At 27.4% G+C, this 25,662-nt stretch overlaps 1 protein-coding gene across 3 annotated transcripts in view; it reads left to right on the top strand.

Annotated features, from left to right (window-relative positions):
* LOC129960503 (cell adhesion molecule 2-like) overlaps positions 1 to 25,662 on the top strand; it is a 307,448-nt gene that overhangs the window by 225,332 nt on the left and 56,454 nt on the right. For all 3 annotated transcript variants that reach the window (XM_056073974.1, XM_056073976.1, XM_056073975.1), the window contains 2 exons: positions 11,907 to 12,042; positions 13,775 to 13,908. In XM_056073974.1, coding sequence (XP_055929949.1) covers positions 11,907 to 12,042; positions 13,775 to 13,908 — 270 coding nt within the window. The remainder of the gene's footprint in view (positions 1 to 11,906; positions 12,043 to 13,774; positions 13,909 to 25,662) is intronic.

Raw genomic sequence — 25,662 nt, forward strand, 5'->3', positions numbered from 1 at the left:
ATATTAAAAGTGGAAATTGAGCATGAAAGTTGCAAACAGCGCATTAATTTTCTTATCAGGGGATGATATCAATTCAGATTGTAAAATAATCTATAGCATTTTCTGTGGACAACATCGGTCAATCAAGTGAATTGATACTGTCGTCACCCTAAAAACTATAAGAGATCAATGTTATAAAGATGGAAAAGCGACAGAAATCTCAGATAAAAAATGTGACACAGAATGAATAATAATAAAATAATAATATAAATACAAAAGTAAGTGATCGTTATAAGAAGGCTAAACAAAAATGGAAGTAAAGTTTGGTAAATAATAAATATAAAGGACTTAAAGAATTTTTGGAAAGAATTTTTAAAGAATTTTCTTAAAGAATTTTTGGCGTGTGCTGAAGGAAGGCGATATGTCTGAGCAGAATCAAGTGGCTCGAATTTTGTCGCGCGTTTGTAAAGGTTGGCAGCTGAGGGCTAAGAATTATTGGATGCGAGGAATGAATTATAAATGAAAAGTGTGAAAACTATTAAAATAATAAGAGGCAACAGTGATTATGAAGGAAAAATATTAATTTTAGGAAAGATAATTGGAAAAAAAAATTAAAAAAAAAAAGTTGTTTGGAAGGAAAAACAAAGTACTAATTTGGCTAGGTTATCTATAAATTATTTGATTTGATTTTTAACTGAGTATCTTCCCTACTATACTTATAAATATTTTAAAATTCCTTTATAGAATCCTTTATACAATAATATATAATTATTTATAAAATTCTAGAATTTCTTTAGCTTTCTGTCCTCATTGATTCCATTCCCTGATAAGTAAATTAATGCATTAATGCATATATATATATATATATATATATATATATATATATATATATATATATATATATATATATATATATATATATATATATATATATATATATATATATATATATATATATATATATATATATATATATATATATGATGGCTCTTCATAATCTTTAGCAAAAATTCAAAAATTCTTTCGAAATCCATAAGCATTTAAAATCAATATTCCTTCAAGCAGAGACTATTTTATTGTAATTCATATTTCTGACTTAAAGTCTTTGCTAAGAAGATTTCCTATTCATTTAAAGTCGAATTTTTTAACAATGTGAATGATTGCGCTTGGTTATTCCAAAGTTTTCCTTTTGTAACCTTTCCTCGGCATAAATATGCGCAACAAATGCAAATAGAAAACCATTTGAAATTCAAATCAAATGAAAGTTTATATAATTTACTCAAGAAGATAATACTTTTGTAGAGGTGTTTATTTATAGAACCATACGATTAAATTTTTAAACCCTTTGAACTTATTGAAAAATTTCCCTTATTTCGTATCTTTCTCGTCTGAAGTGTGTTATTTAAATACAAACCAAAGAAAGACAGATATGCTTTACCCAGGAAAATATTTCCGAGGCGTTACTGATTTAAATCCGAAATCTAAGATCTTTCTGAAACTTTTCCATGATTGCTGCAGTTATCTGGTTATCTTCCAAACTGTTCACCATTGTGAAGACTGCATCAATTAGACAAAAACATTTGAAAGTTCCCCTCTTCAACTGAACTTCTCTCACCTGCTTTCTTTCATGCTATCAATCCGGCAAGTCTCGGAAGAACGATTCGGCTCTTTTCGAGCTTATTCGGAACAGAACAAGAAGCTTCCTCTCCAGGGAGTCGATTTTTCTGAAGCAGGATATTGTTTAGTTAGAAACAGAGAATGAGAAACGATGAAACGTTTCTTTAAACGCTTTTCTTTCAAAAATGATGAGAGGAGTAATCTTCCACGCCAATGATTAAAAGCACCGTCGATTGGAGAAAAAGAAAAAAGGTGGCTATTTTACTCAAATTGAAAGATCTAAAAGCCAATAGTTATGCGGGGAGTTGGATTAGTTTCATCTGAAGAAATTGAGAAGAAATCATTTCGATTCCCAGCATATCTCTGAAGTGAACTATTTAAGTTTCTTTTCGTGATTAAATACCGTTGCCTGTAAAAGATGGTACTTTATAATGGAAAGAAACTTAAGAATAGGTATCGTAATAGCGGAGAAATGATAAAGAATATATTCTTAAAATATAACAGGAAAATCCTAAGTTAAGATTATATTTAATTGTGGTCCAAATGTTATATACTTGATTCTATATGAATTTGAGTTGGCATGACAATTTCCACCTTTATGATATTTTAGAAAAATGTGTAATTAATTTGTTGTTAAATAGAAACGGCGTTTTAAAATAACTAACTTAGTTTGAAATTAATCAATAGGCATTGCGGATTATAATTGGAAATGTTTGTAAATGATGTCGAAAATTGAACATTGCAGTCTTCACAATAGCAGGCAATATGGAAGTTAGAAATTCAAAGAAAAGTTCGAAATTTTATTGCATTTAAAATAGTAATCTTAAAAAAAATTACTTGACTCACTACTTATTTTTAAACTATAGAACAGAACTCTTTTAACAACTATAAAATGGCATCCACAAAATATTAATCTAAATCTTATTAGTCAATTTCATTACCAAAATTCATATAAGTAACAACAACAAAAAAAGTGCAGTAGGTATGTGTATTTCAAAGACCTGCTTGCTTTTTGTAAGGTACAGAAAATACTTTAGAAAATTTTTATAGCATCATTCTTCATAAAATAATTTTTGTTGTTTCAAGATTATATAAATTATATAAGTATACCACACTCATGGAAAATCTCTTCTTCCCACAAATATCAGATTTAACATCATTTCTCATCTCATTTTTTACTTCGATATATCGATTACAGAACTGTACGTGAAAATTGTGCTCAATATTGAACTCTCTAGTCATAGCAAGCAAAAATTGAAACTGAAAAAAATTAAAAAAAATGATGTAATCGAAAAGAGAATGCTCACAAGCGTAACCCTTATTATGTTTCAGACGGAGGACTTAAGATTAATTCCAGTATTTAGCTATATAGTAGAGCATTAATGACATATAACGTAAGGTACATAATCAGTGCAGTGGTGACTCGCTTTCATTTTGTGATTTTAGAAGAGACAAAGAAGTGCAATCTGTGCCTACGTAAATGCATTGTTACATGCAATCGATAATTTCTTTGTTTCCGTAACCATGCCACTTTTCATCATTTGTGTGCTTTTATTCTCCTAGATTTTTGTAGCTTGCATCTGGTCTTATTAGCATTCCATGCTCTAGTTTTGATATGGAAATATTTATTTTAATAGGATCTTTAGCATCTACGTTCTTTATTTCTTAAAATTCTTATTCTAAGAATGCGGGCTCAGGAGCATCGTAATTAGCATCCTTCTTAAAAATTTCAGCATCAAAAATAGCTGGTGTAATTACATCATTTCCAGCCATTTCATTACGAATACCGAGAATAGCCCGACTTTTCGTAAATCTGGAGGAATGGCTCTCTGTTCTTGGGCAACAAAAGATGTTGCTTAACTATGCAGCCTAATCATGCTCCAGTTTAATTCAGTCCGTTATTTCAGGAAGCTCTTATGCTTGCATTTCCCTCTTTCTAAAAGCTTGCGAAAAGTCGCATTTATATTCACTGAACTTTGTGTGACTTTGAAACTTCGTTGCTCATAGCAGCTATAAATCAAGTTCTTTAAAAGCAAAAGTTGAAATAACGTAACTCGGCATTGTGCAGAAGATGGATGTCGTCTTTACAACTTAAATATGATGATCCTTAATTGCACATTTGGCCTACATTTAATCTACATCATATCGAATAAGAGTTGAATACTTCGTCAAAGAAACCATCTGTCATGTTTGAGTCATTTTGAAAAATTATACCATTTGAAATTTTATACCAAGAGAAATGAACTGTGAGTTGAGTAGCACATAAGCATTGTTAATATTTTTTTTTTGAAATATCAGTAAAAAATACATTTTTTCATCCTATGGTGAAACATAACTGGTTGATGGTTTTTCTTGCATTTTTTTTTATCTACGCATTATGTCATAAAGGAATCTGTAAAGATTTTTTTTTTCTTTTTTTAATATTTTCCATTATTTGACTCGCTATTCAATTCCAGAATACTTAACGTATCTTACTGATACGTTATGTGTTTTGAAAATTTTAAATTTGTTTATGGCGATGAAAATGTAACATTTTAAGCAAAAATTACATTTAATATTTTTAATACATATAATAAGAATATATTTAGAATAAAAACTTTCCCAACAGAATTAGGCTTTTTAAAACTTTAATATATTCTTCCTTTTCTGCAGGATAAAAATCAATACTATACTTTCTATGTCTTAAAGTATAGAAAAAAATTCAGATCATAATGAATGGTAGAAAATCTTTCTCCGAACTCCGATTTGAAATTAAAATAGATTTGAAAGGAACTTTAGCTATATCTTTGATGTAATTATGTGGTCCTATGACAGAATAAATATTCCATTGGGATGGCTCTTTGGCAAATTTCATTATTATAATATTTGTAATTTGAAGTAATCTTTATTTTGAAAATGATTTTTTATACTTTTCATCTCTCAATATTTATTGAATTAGTGGAATACATTGAATCAATATTTATTATTATTGGGAATATATTAAATCAATAATTATTTTATATTGAAAATATATAGACTCAATATTTATTGAATTCGTCTCTTAATATTAATGTAATATATTTAAAATTTTTTAATTAAAAATATATTTAAATAATTTAATAAAAACGTATAATAATTAAAATTATTATAATAAAGATATATTAATAATTTAATTGGAATATATTTAAAACTAACTAATATATTTAAAATGAATTTATTATAATTATTAATAAACTGACTGAATTTCCACATTTATATTCATTCATTATCATGCTTTCAGAAAAGTGTAGTCACGCCTGAAATTAAATTTTATTTCTACTTTCACGAAACAACTTGCTTTTTATAAACATTTATAAATTGATAAATTTAATTTTTTGTAATTGCGCACCACATTCAGAAGTCAGTTTCCAAACTTCCTGATTCTTGAGCAATTAAAAAAGCTGACTTTATGCTCATAAGTAAAAGAAAATTGGCCTTTCTGTTTCTAAATTAGAAAACGAATTCATAGGAAAATTTGATTAAAAATATAAAATTCCTCTAAATGCTGTTAAGGAATCTTGAACATCACTCAATTAAATTCATCATATATAAATCAGAAATGAAAATCAAAGAAATTATATTCTTAATTTACAAAAGAATTAATTTTTCCATTTTTTGGACAAAAAGCAAGTTCTAAGCTAACCAGATTTTATGAATAGCAGTGAATACTTCAGTAATATCATCTGGTTGACAAAAGCAATTCTAAGAAATAAAGGAAATAACAGTTCTAGTTTAGTAGAAATTTCCTTCCTTAATGAAATCGAAGATCACTCTGAAAGTCTTAATTATCTTCATTTAGGTGAAGTACTTTACATTTCTCAAAGGTTCTTTTAATTTAAAGGAAATCAAGCAATTATATATTTTACTGCTTAAAAGAAGCTATTAAACGGGTGAGTATTCAGTTAATATCTGAAAGAAATAAAAAGTTATGCATTTACAAATCTATGGACTAGCGTTAAGTTTCGTCTATTAAATAGGGGGTTATTAAATCCAAAATAGGCATTTGGAGCCTTTGCTTCACGTCTTTATAGGAATTTTAAATTTTCTTTTCAAAGTTTTAATTCGATATGATCTGGATTTCTCACGGATAAAGTAATTGCGCCAACCTTTCGATCTCAGAGATATCAGACATCTTTTACGTGTAATGCTCCCGAAATTGTAATGTTAGATAGTTAGATAAACAAAAAGGAGCAATTTACTTTGAATATATTTAAAATCTTCCCAAGTATGATACACTTATATGCAGTTGTGGTTGATTTAATCTAATAATTAACATTTTGTTGATGTATAAATAGAATATTTTTCATTAGAACTTTATGTTTAATTTTTTCTACATAAAATAAATATGCCCTTAAAATTTCTGATTCGTGATTATAAATGTATATTCATTTTGAAAATTGAAGTTGAGAATAAGAAAATTAGTCAATGAAATTTTAAATAATTTAAGTTTTATAACAATGAGCATAAAAATTATTCTCCACTGTTGAACGATTCTGATTAAAGTTATTAACCTTTGTAAAACAATAATTTCCCCTTTGCAATACAAGAGTTTCAATAAACACTTTACCATAGATATCTCAGTATAATTAATAATATTAGTATGTATCTATATTTAAAATTTGAGTCGTTGGGAAGATGTGCTGGGTTGAATATATCATAATGTATGAAAAAAAAGGTTAATTATTCAAATTTCTAATTGATTTTTTTTTTACTATTTCAATAGCAATTTTGAAGGATCCCTAGCTACCGTAAAATATTAGTAATTTTGCATTTCTCTAAGAATATATCACAATATTTTTGTCCTAGTCTTTGTTTCTTAGATAAAAAGTACATGGAATACAACGGTAATTTTAAAAGATTAAATTGCTAAATCTGAAAGGTCCGAGATACCAGAGTAGTTTATTTTTATACATTTTATTATCTCCCTGAGCCAGCATATCCAATTTTTTTTTAAATCTAAAAAACTCAGATTGAAATGTATATTTGTTGCGAATAAAGAATAATTGTTAGACATATTTTGATTAAATTCTTTAATGAAATATGTTTTAAATTCATTTTCTTTTACCAACATTTTTTTTTCAAAAAAGGAAGAGCTCCTAGTAAATACTACTAGCTAAATAAGCCAATTTTTATTTTTTCTAGAAATATTAAGCATTGTTCCATGTATTTTTTGAAAAAAAAAAAAACTCTATAATGACTCTTCTCATTGTATTTGTACTAAATATAATCTTTAGTAATTATCTTTGAAAAAATGAAATCTAGATACTATGTATATATGCCAATATAGATAAAACTAGATACATCTAGATGGCGAAGTGTATCAATCTATCAAGTGGCGAACTGGAAGCAGATCAAACAATCAGACACTGATTACTCTCACTCAGCGAGTCCATCCTGTTGCGGCTGTTTTCTTTTCGATATCTAGAGTTTGGAATGCCGAAACATGCGCAAACCACCTTTCCCTCAGGATTTTCAGCATTACGACTGGAAGTGTCGGGAGTTAATGTTGGATCGATAGCAATCTCCCCTCGGGCTCTACAGCATGGCTTGTGGCCAGTGGCCGACGCTAAATTCTGTTAGGGGGCGAGTAACACCAATTCAGAGTAGGCGCAACCCTCATCGCTGTCGCTCTAAATTAGATTGCCGACCTCTGTCCATTTTATCGCACTTCCCCCTTCCACTTCGTAACGAGGGATGTCTCAGGCTCTTGATGCTTCTTTGCTTATTTGCACTCCTTCTACCAAGTAGGGTTGTTTTTTTTACGACATTGGTATGATACGATCATCTCTCTATCTTGTATCTGGAGAAAGATGCAGCTTAACTGGTTAAAAGGATTTCCTCTAATTTAAAGCATGTAATTGCGTTGGATTTGGTGTGATTTCGAATTATCGGAGATGGGCTGAGGGTTTATCAGAGTAGTCGTACTTTCACACAGATAATCTTTGGATTTTTGTTATTTTACCCTTATAGTAGAAATGAATCAAAATCACTGACCTTTTTCTTTATCTTTCTTTTGTGATAACATTAAATGTTTCCTGGTATCTGATACACGATTTACACAGTTCAAAACATTTCTTTTTCTATTTTGTAGGAAAGTATAAATAAATATTAAATACAGCTTTCAAGCTCCTTTTTCGAGCATTATACAACGTATTAAAAAAGCGCATGATTGGAAAAAAGCCTGAGTCTTACATTTGTCAATCTATTCATCATAAGAGTAATTTCCACGGTATTATTTTCTTTAAAATTAATTGACACTCAGAAAATATGCATCTACATGCCAAATTCGTCGCATCTTTAACCAGGAATATACTGATGTTTGTTTTCTGGACAATAATAAGACATACTTTTCTAATGAATGATTTTTTTCCGATAATAGCTCTTAAATAAGAGTATGCTATCGACTGAACAGGATGTAGTTTTATGTTTTGAAGGCAATTCAAGAATTAGAAATCTGTAATTGCTCCGAGTTATGCAGACAGGATTAGTTATCTTAATAGACTGCTACAATTTAAAGATAATAATCCTAAAACTTAGTAAAATATTGTTTTATTTTTGGGTAAAAAATATAAATTTCTTAAAATCAAAAATGTCCTTTGAATGTTGACTTTTTTCTTCGAAGTCTGAAAGCTGCATAGCTTTACAATGCTTTATTATTAGATTTATATTTTGTCCAATCCCAAGGAAATATTAAACAAAATTTATACTAAATTTCAGGTACATATTTTAAATAGTATTTTAGAAATTTTGTTTAAAAATTAAGATTTATGGGAAAATTCCATTATGAGGAAAAATGATTTTAAAATACATGTTTTTAATTTTTAATGAGATAAAAACAAAGGATTTTTCTTCAAAAATCCCTATATGTGTTGGGTATTTCTTCTTTTTCTCGACTATAATTCTTTTTTTTTTATCAATACTTAATTTTGGAAATTTCTTTTCATCATTTTCTTCACTCAAAAGAGTGTTTATTGCGATCAGTTGGGCAGCCAAAGTGTTCAATATTTCTTTTGACATTTAACTTGAAAAGGGATGTTAACTGTTGCGATGTAAATTCTATCCCCCTGTTTATTGTCAGAAATTAAGACATCATTGAAAAATCAAAATATTTCGATGATTCAGAATAACTGAAATTTACAACAATGTGTAGAGAAACGAAGAAAAATTATGCGAAAAATATTTCAGAATTATATCTAATACATGGGAAAGGAAACAAAATAGAAAAAAAAGACAATAATCTTTAAATAACTGAAATGAAAAAGGTTTTTATGGTGTCGTTTATAGTTCCATTTTCTCTTCTTAAATTCTATTAAAATGCTTTTAATTTCCTTTTTAATGTGTGGAATTCTAATTCAAAATGTGTAGGTTTCTTTTTTATCAATATGGGGTTCAATGTCGACAGATACCTTAAATTATAAATATAAATGACCTTTTTCAAAGAGGGTATAAGGAATGCTTCATATTTTGTACCAAAAAGGAGTGCTCTCCTCCTCAATTTCCTCCGGTAGTTAGTTTTGTGCACAGCTTCGTAGTATTGAAAAAAAAAATTAAGGGGGCATGTATTTTGTATCTGCTACCGTTGACCCAAATGAGGCCAATATTCAATTTTAATGTCAACTCTACTTGTAAAAATTTGTCTAGCCTGTTGCATTTTAGAGTTACTGACAGAAAGTTAAACCTTTTACGAACTTTATCTAGCGTTTGATAGGGATCCATAATTTAGGTCATGAAAAATTATATTAATTTTTATCCATATATGTTCAATTGCTTTTCACACATATATGGACACAAAGACATATATATCATAAGTAGATTTTTTTCAAAAAATTTAAAACTTCTTTTATTTGGTTAGTATGACTTCCTGTCAATTTTTATTTCCCTACTTTTGAATTTTTGTATCATAGAAGGGTAGACAAATTGACAAAAAGGCGTAATTTTGAAAATGGTTTTTTTTTCTGCATGTGTGTGAGTGTTTTTAATTTAGTTAAGTTCTTAATCGAAACGATTTGTCAAAATTTTGAACTCAAATTTATTTCAGAGTTGCAAATTTTCAATTTGAACGTTTCTTCAAAGAAAAAAAAAGGAAAAGAATCTTTAAAATTATGAATGACATATTATCGGAACTCATTTAAACAGGTCAATTAAAATCTTACATGAGTTGATAGCGAAAATCAATCAATTAACTATAACTTCCAACTTTATTTGTGCTGAAACCCAATCAAATAATTTATCTTAAATTGTTTTTTCTTGTATTTTCATTCGAAAATTCTAGAATCTAATAACAAATATATATAATTTTGGCTCTTTGATAAATTTCGAAATGTTTTTTTTCCCTCTTAATAGAAACTTACTCGCCATAATGATAATGATGTAACATTTTATTCAGTTAAATAAAAAGTTACGTGGATTTATAAGCTGAGGGCTAAGAATTATTGTATGCGAGGAATGAATAATAAATGAAAAGTGTGAAAACTATTAAAATAAAAAGAGGCAACAGTGATTATGAAGGAAAAATATTAATTTTAAAAAAGATAATTGGAAAAATTTTTTTTTAAAAAAAGTTGTTTGGTAGGAAAAAAGAAGTGCTAATTTGGCGAGGTTATCTATAAATTATTTGATTTGATTTTTAACTGAGTATCTTCCCTACTATACTTATCAATATTTTAAAATTCCTTTATAGAATCCTTTATATAATAATATATAATTATTTATAAAATTTTAGAATTTCTTTAGCTTTTTGTCCTCATTGACTCCATCTCCTGAGTTATGCGTGATAAATTAATGCTTAAGTAAATCAATGCGTTGTTTGCAGGTTTCATGCTCTGTTTCCACCATATACCATCATATAACCCATAAACATTTGAAATCAATATTCCTTCAAACAGAGACTATTTTATTGTAATTCATATTTCTGACTTAAAGTTTGGCTCTTTGATAAATTTCGAAATGTTTTTTTTTTCTCCTCTTAATAGAATGAAAACTTACTCGCCATAATGATAATGATGTAACCTTTTATTCGGTTAAATAAAAAGTTACTTGGATTTATTATTCAACATAAATTTTGTGAATATGAAAAATCGTTCTTTTTTGAAATGCATTTGAATAAAACTGAAAGATTTGATAGTGGTCAATGGGAGAAGAAAAACTTTGCTGCATCAACAGTGAGATATCATCTGAGTGCCTCTTAGATGTAGCAGATTCTTCATCGAAATTCCATCGGTGTCTTGGCTCCATTCCAATGTTGTATCCCTTTTTCGATCAGTGTTTGTCTTTTGATGCAATTACACTGCTGTGTCCATAGAAATGACATCTGAAAGTAATAAATTATCAAAGATAAGACAAAAGGGCCATATGGAAATGCAAAGATGTCAATCTTTAATCGATCAACTATCTTCAATGATTTTTACAAAATATAAATATGCGTGAAAACTTTCGCTTAAAGAAATATATTCTGATTTATTTCCATAGCTTTAAAGATTGAAAGTATATATTTGGGATCAATATTGTCGAAATTCTGCACTCGTAACGGAAATTTATATCCTTTTTATTCTTCATAAGAATTTTTAAAAAATAGTTACTGAAAAATATTTTTTGGTAATGACGGAATGTGAATCAGGAATTTCCCACTTTCTTTAAAATTAAAAATAAAATTAGAAAATTAGAAAAATTAAAAATAAAATTAAAAAATTATAAAAATTAAAATTAGAAAATTAGAAAAATTAAAAATAAAATTAGAAATTTTTAAAATTAGAAATAAAATATTGAATATAACAATACGTCATCATGCTTACTGTATTTATACTGCAAATATATGTTATTATTTACATGAATGCTATATTTTAATTCATTTTTTTCCCAACCTCGCGACTAGAATTCGTTTTTTCAATCGGATTAAAATCTGTAAAAAAATGCATACTGCTTAAGAAATCACACATTTTAACAGATGAATAAATGCCTGGAAACTATAAGTTCTTCATAATTATCCACACATTATGATTCTTTTTAGTTTAAAATTTCTTGATTATTTTTCGAATAAACCAAATACGAAAACTTCATGACTATATGTATCAGACAACATGCCCAATTTGAGCAAAAATTCAATATAATTATGATTTTTCAGTTTTAGGATATTTTGTTAAGAATTGCGATTTTTTTTTCAACAAATGTTTTGAAAACTGATTTAGTTTAAAATTTTGCAATATTGATAAATATGATAAAGTTTCATGAATTTTTAGTGGAAAATAAACGATTTGATATAGACGTGCTAAAAGTACTCTTTTGTTTATTTGCAGCTGTCAAAATCCAATAAAAACTCCGTATATCTTCGTCATGTGGATTTGAATTCCAGTGGAATCTACCGCTGTGAAATTTCAGCCGAGGCCCCGTCCTTCGACACTGCAGAAGCTGAGAAAGAGATGAAAGTCTTTGGTAAGTCGAAAAGTGTCATTCTTCGAATGTATTTCAAAGCATGTAGGATAAGTATGAAGTTTATTACTTCAAGTAGGTACTGTTTTTAAAATAGAGGAAGTTTAGGAGGAAAAAAAATTAGAAAAAGAAAAGATTGTATTGTACCAAATTTTTACAATATAGAAAAAAGGAATTTCTATAACTTTAATTTTTGTATCTTATATTTTATCCTTTTGCAAAAAATGGAAAACTAATTCCTGTCTAGAGTGATTAAATTATAGCATGAAATAATACAAATTAGTTTTACATATTTAAAATCAGAAATTAATAGAAAAAAACAACATTTTGTGTAAATTGAGTGTTTAGTTCAGTTTTTCATCAGTTTGGGATTTAATTTTTTAATTTTTATATTGAATTGAACTTTTCTGTTTGTACACTGATACAACTAATATTCAGCAAGCAACCTTTAAAAAAAGGAGAATTATCTGAATTATGATCTTCCATACTATTTTCATACCAGAAAATTTTTTTAAGTTATGATAGTTGACATATATGTCTGAAAATAACTTCTTCTTAGAAGATCCTTAAAATTCTTTATCCACACTATACATTTAAATACCATTTTGTTTCAACAATGTGTGCCAAATTACGTTAATAGGGATTTCATTTTTAATATTGTTCTATGTATACATCTTTTAATAGTTTTAAAACATTCTTATATGCACAGTGCAAAGCTTTTACGTAACTAGACAACTGATTATGTAATTAACTCACTATATAACTATTGTGTACGTCAGATATCAATATATGAATGGAATGGTAAGTCCTTCTTGAATAAAGAATAATTTACCAGAACTTTCTTTTACAGGTAAGTTATATATACTTTTGCATTTATACAGTCTAGACACACAAAGTGATTTTCTAATATGCGCCCCAGGTAACGAAAAAATTCTTTATCTTATTTAAATAATTATCCAGATTATAGTAAAAGTTGATGTATTTTCTTCAGATGCAAAGTTTAAGCAATTTTCAAAAAAAAAAAAAAAAAAAATCTACATTTATAACCAGGTAAGTGCATATTCCTGTACATTTCTCTGTTTTCATCTGAGTCGAAGAAGCTTTATAAAAGTTTCTGCATCGCATTTTGTTTAAAATATTTCTGTATATTACATATTAACTTTAAGCAGCCTTTTAAATTTTTAAATGCTTAAATATTGTGATAAATTATTTTATATTTAATGGAATTGCTAAATTTTTAAATGTATTCTTTAAAATTGGCACAATTTATTGTTTAATAGTAAAATGGATGCAAATTAAAATATATATTTTTGTGAAGTGATATAGATTTAAGTGCAGCATTTATTATGCTATGTTTTTCATAAAAAATTATAGCGAAATATTTAGAATTGTTCAAAATTATCTATTTTACACGAATTCGCTGACTAATATGAATTTCCTTTTTATTTTCCAATTATATAGCACTAAGAATTTTTTATGTCCTCATATATATAAAGAATACGAATTTGAAATAAAAAATAATCATCGCTTCATCTGAAAGTAATTGCACAACAAAATATTTAAATCACCCAAACATCAAATCTCTAAGACAGCGTTTTGTTTTATTACTTAGGTATTATTGATATATTTCGTTATCAACTTCCCTCTATACGAAATAATCGCAGAAGTTGCCATAACGAATGTTCAATAATGAGAGACTCCAACCTTGGGTCGAATGTTTTTATTTCTTTTCTAGTTCTCCCGTCCGAAGGACCAACCCTGACCGGAGGCAATCAGGAATATCGTATTGGCGACACTGTAGTTGTGAACTGCACATCCGCCAAATCGAAACCAGCTGCCACCCTGCGCTGGTACATAAATGATGAACTGGTAAGTAAACACTTTTACGTACTTCAAAGATATAGATTTATTATTTTGTGATTTCACGTTGATAAATATATCAGTTTATTATTTATGATGCATTCAGATAGATCAGTTTCTTAATTATGATTTCTATAGTATATATGTGTAACTATATATAAAAGTAACTAAGATTTGGACATATTTATCGGATATTAAATGTTAACATAAGAATAGATGAACTAAGTTTTAGTTTGCTCTTTATACAAAAAAATGGAAAAGAAGTTTTGAAATAATATTTAATTTAATGTTAGCAGCTTTGTAGATGCTACATAAAAAATATTATGGAAGAAGGGAATTAAAAAAGAGTTTTTTTACATATCATACACATTCACAATAATAAATATTTTTTACTTTGAAAAGCGCGTTTTTAGAAGATTTTTTTTATTCTCATTAAGCTATAATAATAAAAAAAAATGTTTATTAAATTCTTGTGTTGATTCAATTTGTACAGTTGATCATCCTTTTATACCTTTTACTTTGATGATAATACACTACTTAAAGCAAATAAAGGATAATGGGGCATTCGATAAGTATTGTGTATCAGAGAAAGTTAATACGTTGAAATATTATCCATGGGATGGCAAGATAAGAGAAAAAAGCAATATATGTGAAAAACAGGTGTACGAGTTCAAGTGTTTGCTATGAGACAAAAAATAAACATTTTGCGTCTCTCAGAAAAACGTGAAAAACCTGCTATGATGTGTGAAGTCTATTAGGATATTAATAATTCCAAAAAAGATCAAAAAGTCTCATGTAGATCTATTCTAAAAGATTCTAGATCTATTCTAAAAAATTTTTTTTTCTAAAACTTTCTAATTCAGGAAAAATTAATTTTGGTTGTTTACCAGAGCGATAAACAAACAGCTGCTTAATCTAAAGAAATATGGATGTGTTCTATCAGATTCATACCTGGATAAAGGATTAGCCAATTAATGCTAACGATTCCTTTGTCCCAAATTGAAGCTTTTCTTTAATAGAGCTCTATATGACCGGCAGTTATCGTTCATTAAAATGAATTCATCAACAATTATACGGCATAAAGAAATACAACGTGTCTGTGAATATCGTTGAGTCATAAGAGATCTTTTTCTAATTATATAAAAATTGTTGCGTCCATAGGAAAGATACAAGCTTAGATCGCCACCTCTTCTCCTGAAGATTCGTCAAATTTTTCCACGAATGCAGGATTAGTTAAAGTTCTCATTCCCTACATGCACTTATTATTACCTAGAACAACAAAACTGTGCTTGTTGAAGAAAAGAACATTGTTTCATTTTTTTAAATTTTTTTTTACGATTTTTTGCCCACTGTCTCTAGGATGCACATTGATTAGTTTTCAGCTAACCAGGTTATTATGACATATACCGTTTGATTGTCAGCATATAGGCATATTCCAGGATATAACTGCCTCGAATATATCCTAATTTCCAGATAGTGTAAGTTGAAATAGGATGCCAGTAGCCGAATTAATATTTTGCTAATGCGAGGCACTCAAATTTTGGTATCTTGTGGCGGTCACAGTTAAAGATCCTTACTTATTTGTTTCCTCTACTAACTGGACTTTGGCTTATCAGTCCAGTCTCAAAATGCGATTCCAGAGCCTGGTAAACACATTTTTGGAATCTTGTATTACAGACTTTATTTGATTTTGTACATTTGTTTTCTTAATATTCAGATTTTGCTAAGTACTTTAGTCCAGACACCAATTCTACAAAGCATTCAACCTTTTTCTACCAGTTCTTATCAACCTTTTCATCAAATCAACTGAAACATAATTTTCTATCAATAATGTATGATTTTGGAATGCACAAGTAATGTCTTCAATTTGGGATGTTTGAAAAAAGTTGAGATTTCTTTAATTCCATAAGATGCAAATTTCATCATGCTTTAATTAAAAGAAAATGTACAATATCCTTTAATTGCTTTAGTCACCTAAAAATATTTTTGCATTTAAAAAATATGTCATTTCTAATGCTACGAAATTTTTAAATACGCTATTTTGCGTTTTAAAAATATAAGCCATTCTCAGATAAAATCTTCCACTCAGCGCCACCTTTCTTAACATTCTAGAATAACTTTGGATTTTTTTTGGTCAAGACATAAATCACTGTCCAAATAACTTTAATGAAAAAATTTATTAAAAGTTCTAAATAAGATATCTAATTATTCACTGACATGGCAACCAAGTGAATGCTGACATTCACTCTACAGAAAGTTGACTTTTAAGAGATATCATCTTTCACTGTAACGTACACCACATTTTAATATTTAATTTTCGCATGCATCTGAGTTTACTTTTATAAAATGTTTTGATAATATAAATTTAGATCACTTTCAATTACATTATCTGAAAAACAAACGAATGAAGCAATAAATTTCCTTTGGGACAAATAGACTAAATTCGTAAATAAATGCTGATCTATAATTTTATTACCTTTGATGAAATATTTTGGTTTTAAATAGGAGGATATTAAACGTGCATTTGTAGCACTTTCATAAAACAAAACATAAGACATATAAAAAAAGTATAGAAAGAACAACCATAAAAAATATTAAATTAAAATCCCAGTTATTCATACGGAAATTATAACTAGAAATACCCATTTAAAGTTTTAGAGCTAAGAATCTGCCTTTTATCGTTCAATATATTTGTTTTTCCCATGCAACCAGTTTGCTCAGATTATTTGATGTACAATTTATTATACACATGAAGTCATTACGACACTGAAAAATATAAATGATTAAATTTACTATATTTTATTATAAAAGAAATGTTTGTTTTAAAATGAAATTCGTTCCCAAGTTTAAATCAGATATACAACTTGTATAATGAACAAATTTAATTTAGATACACAGACAAAATTTATAAATAAAAACGCTTACTGAAAACATCTCCTTTGCTGATGAAGTCTCCTTTGTAGAAGCTGTAAAGTGTTAAAACTGTTTTCAACTGTTTAAGAAATTTATTGCTTTATATCAGAAATTTATTGACTGACATACTGATATGACAAACTAATTTTGCTTTCTAACTTTTGAAATATTAAATTTTTTGTAGTCATATTTTCTCATAAATAAGAATATTCAATAAAATATAATTTTCTCAGAGACATCTTCAACTATATATCCTTGATTCATAAACAAACATAAATTGGAATGCTTAGGAAAGTGATAAAACCTAGATTTGCAAAAAAACAACAAAAAAAACATTATTAATTTTAATTCATTCAAAAATACTTCACCAGCTGAGGGAAATAAGCTAAATTATTTCGTAAATGTAAGGTTTGAAATATAGATTCTTTCTAAAAAAAGTAAAAGTAAGCATTTATCAAACATCTCTGTTATCATTTTTAATAAAAATGCTTAAGTTGAGCATTTAAAAGAAAATGTATCCTTTACCTGGCTTATATGACTTCGAAAATATAGCATTCTTAGCAAATAAAAATTAACTTTTTAAATGCATTATTCAAAAAAAAAGTCGAATAATTTTTGCTTAAGTGTACGGAACAGTTAGAGAAAAATCCGTATGAAGTTTCATTTTTCTTTTAATTTCATTCAAAAAAAAAAAAAGCAAAATCCAACGAATATATATATCTATATATAATAAGAGCTGAAGGATTCATTATTCGAAAATTTTTTTAAATAAAAGAAGTACTCATTACTCGTAAGTGAAGGAACGGATGGCAATACTTTTTATCGAATAGTTAAGAAAAGTAGGAAAAATTGTGAGAACGTTGCGTGCAAAATTTATAAAATATGCTCCCTCGTGTACAGGAATTCAATTTACCGTTTCCCTCCATTTTAGTATTTAGATAAAACGGCGTAATCAAAGTCTCATCAGCATCATCCATCAACATTTCAAAAATAAGAATCCTCGTAATGGTTTCCGCATCTTTGAGGTTTCAAATTTCCATCACCAAATAGAACTTCTTCAGAAAAAATCGCTTATGACCTACTTAGCGCATTAGCGACGCATTTCCGTTCGAATTGGGACTCTTCTTTTAATTTGACTTTTTAAATGCTCAAAGAGTGTGTGGATTAAAAACACTCACTCGCATCCTGTTAATATTGCTGTGAGTTTAATATTTTGAAGAAAAATTCCAGCTCGTTGACTTGAGGAGGAATTGTGATCCTCCAAGTAAACTAAATGCTCTGTGAATTTAAAAATAGTTAAAACTAAGTGATACTTACTTAAAAGAAAATAATGTTGAAATATATCTCTCCCGTATCTTTCTAGTTGGGTTGTTACTTTTTGAGAAATGTTACTTATTTATTTTCTTTGAATGTGAACGTGTTCTGTAATAGTAAGTTTGAGTCAAAATTCGTCTATTTCTGTATTTTTGAATGAAGTAATGATGATTCATCTAAAATGCTTATTATCATTTATAAATTAGAAAATCATTTATAAATCAATTTTAGAAATTATGATATTATTTTTTTTAAAAAATAGATATTTAATGCAATTGTGTACGTATTGATATGTTTTATTGAAGAGAAATGTATCTATCTAAAAGTTTTGTTTTAAAACATTTGTATAAATTGAAAAAACAAAATTTTTCGAGCAATATGCAGTGAAAATAAAAAAAAAAGTAAACGCTTATTTTTTTATATTTGAAATATCTTACTATAAATGCATGATATAGCATTTGATGAAATTTTATGATTATTGTCAATAAAGTGTTTTGTAAATATTAAACAAATTGTAATTCAAGAATAAATAATTTACTTAATTAGAAAATATATGAATTTTCGCCAGGCAAAATAAAATAAGCACTGGCAAGTCTTCTCTTCAATCTTTTATTCTTACAATTTTCCAGATACCATTACCTTTTTTTCTGTTAGAGTCTTAAAATTAGTTAAATTCCAAATATGCATTTCATTCCTGTGTTAATTTTTGAATTCTTATGGAAAAAAATGAAAGAATTTATCATGCTAAAAGTGAAAACGGAAGAAAAATTTTTGAAAAATTTAGTGTTAGAAGTGAGAAAAATATTGGAAAAGTTGTAAGAAAATGGAAAATAATTTCGTTAAAAAGGTGAAATAGCTCAATAGAGCCATTTTACGATCATGAGAACCACTGGCTAATTCATAAAGTACAGATAAATGCAGAATTTTAGAGAAGAAGAAGACTCAGAGGACTTATAGATATAGAATTGAAAATTTTCATATGAGAGATAGAAGTTAATCCAATTACTAGTATTGCAAAAAAAAAAAAGTCTTGAAAGAATCAAGGAAAACTGAAAGTACAGGTAACATCAAAAGGACTCTCGATGAACATGAGTTATATGGTAGGATTTTGCGTAAAAACTAGTAAATCTAAAGTTAACCAGAACTAGGCATGGCTATAATTTTCTGGAAAGCACCATAATAAAGATTAAAATTTTATTTCTTGATTAAAAAATAAATTTTGTCTTTAAAAAGTAGGTAAAAATATGCAGATCAAAGAATAAATTCAACGATAAGTATGTACATAAACAGTTAAAAATTGGAGGAGCTCTTTTATGGTGTACAGACGCACCAGAAATCGAATGTTTAGATTTTATTGTATGAGCAATGAACAAAATTGACTACCTAAATATCTTGAAAAAAAATGTTGCCCTGATATAGATAAACTGGATTGTCATGAAGTTGGAATTGCCAACATGATAAAGATCTAAACATACATAAAATATTGTGAGATTATGGTTATTATGGGAGGCACCTAAGATATTGAATCTTCTTCCACAGTACTCAGATTTTAACTCCAGAAAATATTTACGGTCATTTCTTGATAACTAAATACGCCAAAGAAAGAAATGGAATAAAGAAGAAGAAAAAAGATGGAAGAATGGCAAAAATGTCTTTCGTGAACTGGTAAAAAACTAAGTGGCATCTATTGGTTAAAAGATTATAGGCAAGAATAAAATCCAAAGAAAAGCAGACAAAATATTTATTCGGATGTTTTCCTTTTAATTTTCCATCATTGTTGCTTTTCTTATGCATAATTTTTTTTGTTTAAGTTGAAATATTTTTGCATTTTACTTTTATTATAGTCTAATACGCTGTTAAATTATCCTTGCATAAATGCTTAATTCAGTATATTTTATATTATAATCAAATGATACATTTAAATAAAACTTTTTACAAACGGAACATGGATTTTTACTTTTTTTAACACTTACTGTATGTAACATACATCAGTTAATTCATTATTTAAACTTTTAAAAATAAATACACTCATCTGCAGATCATTTACATAAATTAAAAGGTAAATAATTACTTTTAATGACTAAAGCACTTAAGTATAAAATTTAAAAAAAAGTTTAAAAGCAGAGAGAAATTCTAGTTGTAATATTATTGCATATCGTCGTTTTTATTGAATATTATATGGAACCTATGAAAAATATTTAATAATCGATATATTGATACATCTCTAGAAGTTATAGAAACTTTAGGGAATGAGTGTTACGCCATTATTGACCAAATTTTGTAATTTTTTCCCAATTAGATAGCTAAAAACTACTGATTATATAATTTCAAAAGCTGTTCTCTTTAGAGAAATTTATATTTATAGGTAGTGCATCGGGGTTGGAAAAAGATTTTGAATAAAACCTTATAAATAAATAATTTTCAGATTAAAAAAAACATATTTTTTTCACAAAACAGAAATAATAACTGAGATTTTTAATCCACAGAATAATTATAATTAACATCAAAAATTATTAGAGCCATATATATCAAATTCCATGCAAAAAATAATAATAATAAATAAATAAAATCTTTGCAATGAAAACCTGCATCAAAATTCTACGTTTCACTCTTATGAGGGAATTTTGGTGTTTGGTTTGAAGTCTACGAATGTCTTTCGGTTCACTAAATTTTGGAAGATACTCGGTATTATATTCGAATCAGAAATATCGAAATTCCATTTTGAATGGGTTTTATAATACTCAGTAGTTAAATCAAAATTTCTGCCATGTTTTTCCAAATTCGCCTTTAAAAAAGCATCAAAAGAAAAAAGTTAAGAACTCTATGGCAAGTTAACTAGATTTCTGTACTACATAAAGTGCATAATTTTTGAGTATTACATCTTTTTCTAGGGGATAGTGAACATTCAGAACTATAAAAATTAATCGAATATGAAATTTTCATTTTGATCATCTATTTTCAAAATATATGGTTACAAATAAAAATGCTATTTAAATATTTAATATTTAATAAAATTAATTCTTAAGGAGTTCAGAGGAATAATTTGCTTCAAATTGAGCATTTAAAAAAAGGGGGGGGAGGGGAAAAAAAGGAAAAGGAAAAGGAAAAATAGTGGATTTATATGTCTTAGAAATGAATTTTGCAACTTGATAAAATTATATTAAATTTTAAGTAATGTTGAGTTTTATTGAATGCGTAACTACTAAACTTTTCACACTTAAATGAATGTAACCATTTTAAACTTCAATTTCATTCCGACAGTCAAAAGTAAGAATTAGTTTGTTTGTTTTTTTCAGTTTTGAATTGAGTGAGTATGCTTAAAAACCTTTTCTTGATAGTTAATTTATAAATCAAGAGAAATATATTGCACAACATTTTTTTATAAATGTATTTTTCATTTATAATCCTGAAAATTTAAGAGCAAAGCACGAGTACATTCGGAAAATTAAAATTTTATAAGCATATTTAATTTTCACTTAATAAAAAGTATTGATTTAAACATATTTTATATATTTTATAAAAATATTTCCTATAATTCTATATATTTATTCAGATATTATATATTTATAGATATTCATATAATATAAATATATTCCAACATATTTGTATATGGAATTTCAGAATTCTAGGTTAATTGTTTAAAAAAAAAAGTAATTTTGGAAGTTTTCTTTTGAAGAAAAAAGTCCTTCTCAAACCTTAAGAAAACACCTTATTTGATGTTACTCTTTCGATCTTTAATTTTATTAGGATTTAAGCTATGTGAATGAAACTGAATGAGGTTGATGAGATTTAAAATAATTTGTCATAGGTATTGTTTAAAGTTGAGTCGAGTTTACGCATTTAAATTTATTTTCAATCTCTGTTTTCTAATAAATTTAAGCTATTTAGATAATTTTAATGCGAAAGTTGTTATTTTTGATAAGGAGTTAATCGCCTAATCGGGATTTTATTTCTATCTTCTATCGCAAGGAATTTAGGGGGAAGTAAAGATTTCTTTCCTTATCATTCTCCATAACACTATGATCCGGGTGGAATTTTTTTTTTAAATAAAACTGTATATATAGAATGTTTTTATAATAAATTTATTCACAATAACTCAAAGTGTCCTTTGTTCTTGAAATTGAAGCTTAATTAATTGCGAATGGCCATTAAAAATATTTCAAATTAGAGAACACAAAACGATTTTGACATCTTAGAATTAACAAAAGCTCATGAACATATATATTTTTAAAAGTCTGATTTTTTCTTCTATAAAGCAAATACCGAGTTAATTTTCTAATTCTCTGAAGCAAGCATAAAATATATTATGAAATAAACTACTTACTCATCTTTTTATAAGATATCCCTTAATAACTAAAGGGCTTCAAAATAAAAAAAATACATTGTAAAATATTTGTAGCTGATGAAAATATCATGCTGAGTAGCACAATTTAACAATTTAATCAAATTCTTTGAAAATGCAAATCTGCACTGTGTTTATGTTTTTTCTTGGCTTTTTAGCACAATAATCCTTTTATTCGATGTAATATCTTATAATATTTGCCTTTTACTTGGAATTAAAGTGGTATAAGTCATTTTATTCATTAGTCAAGGGAAAATCAATTTTCTTCTCATTTTGCAATATGAAACTAGATATCTTTGCATTCCATATAATTTGTGCTGAATTATTGAGTTATGCATATTTATGAAGTACAAGTTATTTTTCCCATTGAATTTAAATTCCTTAAGCACTGATATGGAATAAATCAGCAATCAATAATTTTTGGTTAGAAAGTGATTAGTCAAACATTCAGCTACTTTCTTCATTATTATTCAGTTCGCTCTGTTCTTATGAGTTTCCGGTACAAAATTACACATTTTACTGCTTTTGGAGCGTCTGTAACCACTAATAAATATGAAGAATGTCTGTATAATTTCGCTTCATTTTGCTCCTTCTGATTAATAAGCATCTTGGGTCTAATCGTTCTTCCGCTAAAAATACAGTTTTGAACCCGAAAGCTTGTTTCAGGTTTAAAAAGATTCCAACTATCGTAATACCTAATAAGTAATTAATATTTTCGGATTATACAAATTTTATATTCACTGTAACATTTTCTCCATTTTTGAAGAATTCTGAACTTTACAATTTTAAAATAATCCCTTAAGTTTGTGCAGTAGCTTTTTCTTAAGTCTCCTGGTTTTAATCTTCGTATAAGGAAGAGCAGATATTTTATGTTCAAGTAAAAAAATCTATCTTCTATGTATATAAGGTAATCGAAATTTAACAAACAATTTTTAGACTTCTCTGCTGGATTGTCAGTTCTATGAGTCACAGCTGAACTTGGTGCACATAGTTTCCTGTGCACGCGATTTTGATTTGTGGATACAAGTAACTCATATCATGTCCATTAGTGTTGAAGTTAGTTGGCTCGATACCACATCAAGTATTAAAGAATTTTTGTATTAATGAAGTGCCTTGAAGTGATTTATCATCAAATGCCGATTCCAAATTATCAAAAAATAAGCATTTGGGATTGCAAATTACTAGAGAGACAATTTTATCGATGAAATAACAATAGTTCTGTCTTTTTTTTGGCATTTCGATAAATTAAGGGTTCAACAAATAATCTTACGTTGCGAACATATTGGAAAATTTGTGAATCAATACAAATCAATCAAGACGAAGTCGAGAACACAGTAAGATGCATAAAGAGAGAGCATTACACACATGGAACAGGCAATAAAAACTACACAAGGGAATAATAGCCGTACGACATCAAAAGGTATCCAACTATCTGAGGAGGTTTGCAAAAATATTTTTTATTCATGCTTAAAAAATACTCCTTGTTGATGCGAATGGATAGAATATATTCAATATTATTTTTAACACTTGAATGATAGTTGATCGTATAGTAGGGGATAGTGAGAACCAAACACCATAGATTCTGTAATATTCCATACAAGAGGGGGAAACAATTCCTTAAAAGATGCTGCAATCAAACATACTTATTGTAGGGCGATCAATATTACCTTCTTTTGAACATTACTATTTGCACAATTTAAATTTATAAAACCACGCCCGTAAAGAATATAAATGGGGCATTTTTATTTGTCGATATATTTAATTGCATTAAAAATTATATGGTGTGAGTAATTTCAATTTTTTTTTATCTTAATGGAATTTTAAATAACCATTATTCGAGCATTCAAAATTATATAATTATGACAATGAATGATTACATTGTTGCACAACAGTTGCATATGATCGAAACCAACCCTCATTTTCATGATAGGACAAGTACGCTTTCTTTCTTTAGCATTTTATCATTGTATGACTGACTTGTACTGCTAATCGGCGAGTCTTTAGTTGATATTTATCGAGTAGTCTTCTCAGTTGAGAGATTCTAGTACCTCTTATTAGATTTTTATTACTCCATATATACATGTTGTTCAGAAAAAGGTCGAAGATTTTAAAAGAAGAATAGAAAGTAGGAAATTGAAAATTATTTAGGCTATTCTTCAGTTAATTAATAAGAATAAACAAGAATTTTATTTAATACGCATCTATATATTAATATAAAATGTTACCAAAAGGGGGCATTCCATCTTACATACTGTTGAAAATCATAAAAATAATGTTCATGAAATTCCCTACATCTTCAGTATTAATATAATAGAAATAAAATGGAAATTAATATAAATATTTTGCAGCACTGCTAATAAAGTTATAACAGATATATTTCTGATGATTTATTCCGGATCTAACAACCTGGAATTATGTCAATACACAAAATCTTTCAAACTGTCTCACGGAAAAACATAGCACGAATTAAGACTGTCGAATACGGTAGCCAAACCATATTGAAGATCTCGAAGAGCGCATAGCGAAAAAAAATAAGGGAATTAAAATATCATTTCAAGAAAAGAATATCTGACCAATCCGAAGCAATATTGCACTGCATTACATAACTAGGCTGTTCTAAATAAATGACCCATGACATCTAAAATAGATATTAATTCAGTATATAATTTACTATTGTATTTATTATGTTTTGAACTTTTATACAACTTAATATAACTATTCAAAGATTTAAATTTAAAAAAATAATAAATTGTGGGAATCGTTTTGCTTCGTTTAGAGAAGAAATGAAAATCTGAATCTAAACGTTGTTAAACTGGAAATTTTATAAAAGCTGCCCTATATCTGGTTCTTTTAATTAAATTAAAAGTATGTTTTTTCATGAGGGCAGTTAAAATTATTTACTATAAATGTTCATTTTTCTTCGAATATTCATAACATTAATATCATATTTCAATATAATACTACGGAGCTACATTTTCACATATTTCATTAATTTCGTATAATTTGGTTAAAAACCTCACCTATTAAAAGCAAGAAATGTGTAGAAAAATTGATGTATTTTTTAAGAAAAACACTTTATGTTTTGTGCTATTGGTACAAAAAAGGTGCAGGTATTGTGCACAACCAACAAAACTAACGAAGAGAGTTTGAAAGTATTATCAGTTTCTTATGAATTAGGATAAGATAAATATTTT

This window comes from Argiope bruennichi, chromosome X2 (assembly GCF_947563725.1).
Source record: "Argiope bruennichi chromosome X2, qqArgBrue1.1, whole genome shotgun sequence".
Taxonomy (NCBI): domain Eukaryota; kingdom Metazoa; phylum Arthropoda; class Arachnida; order Araneae; family Araneidae; genus Argiope; species Argiope bruennichi.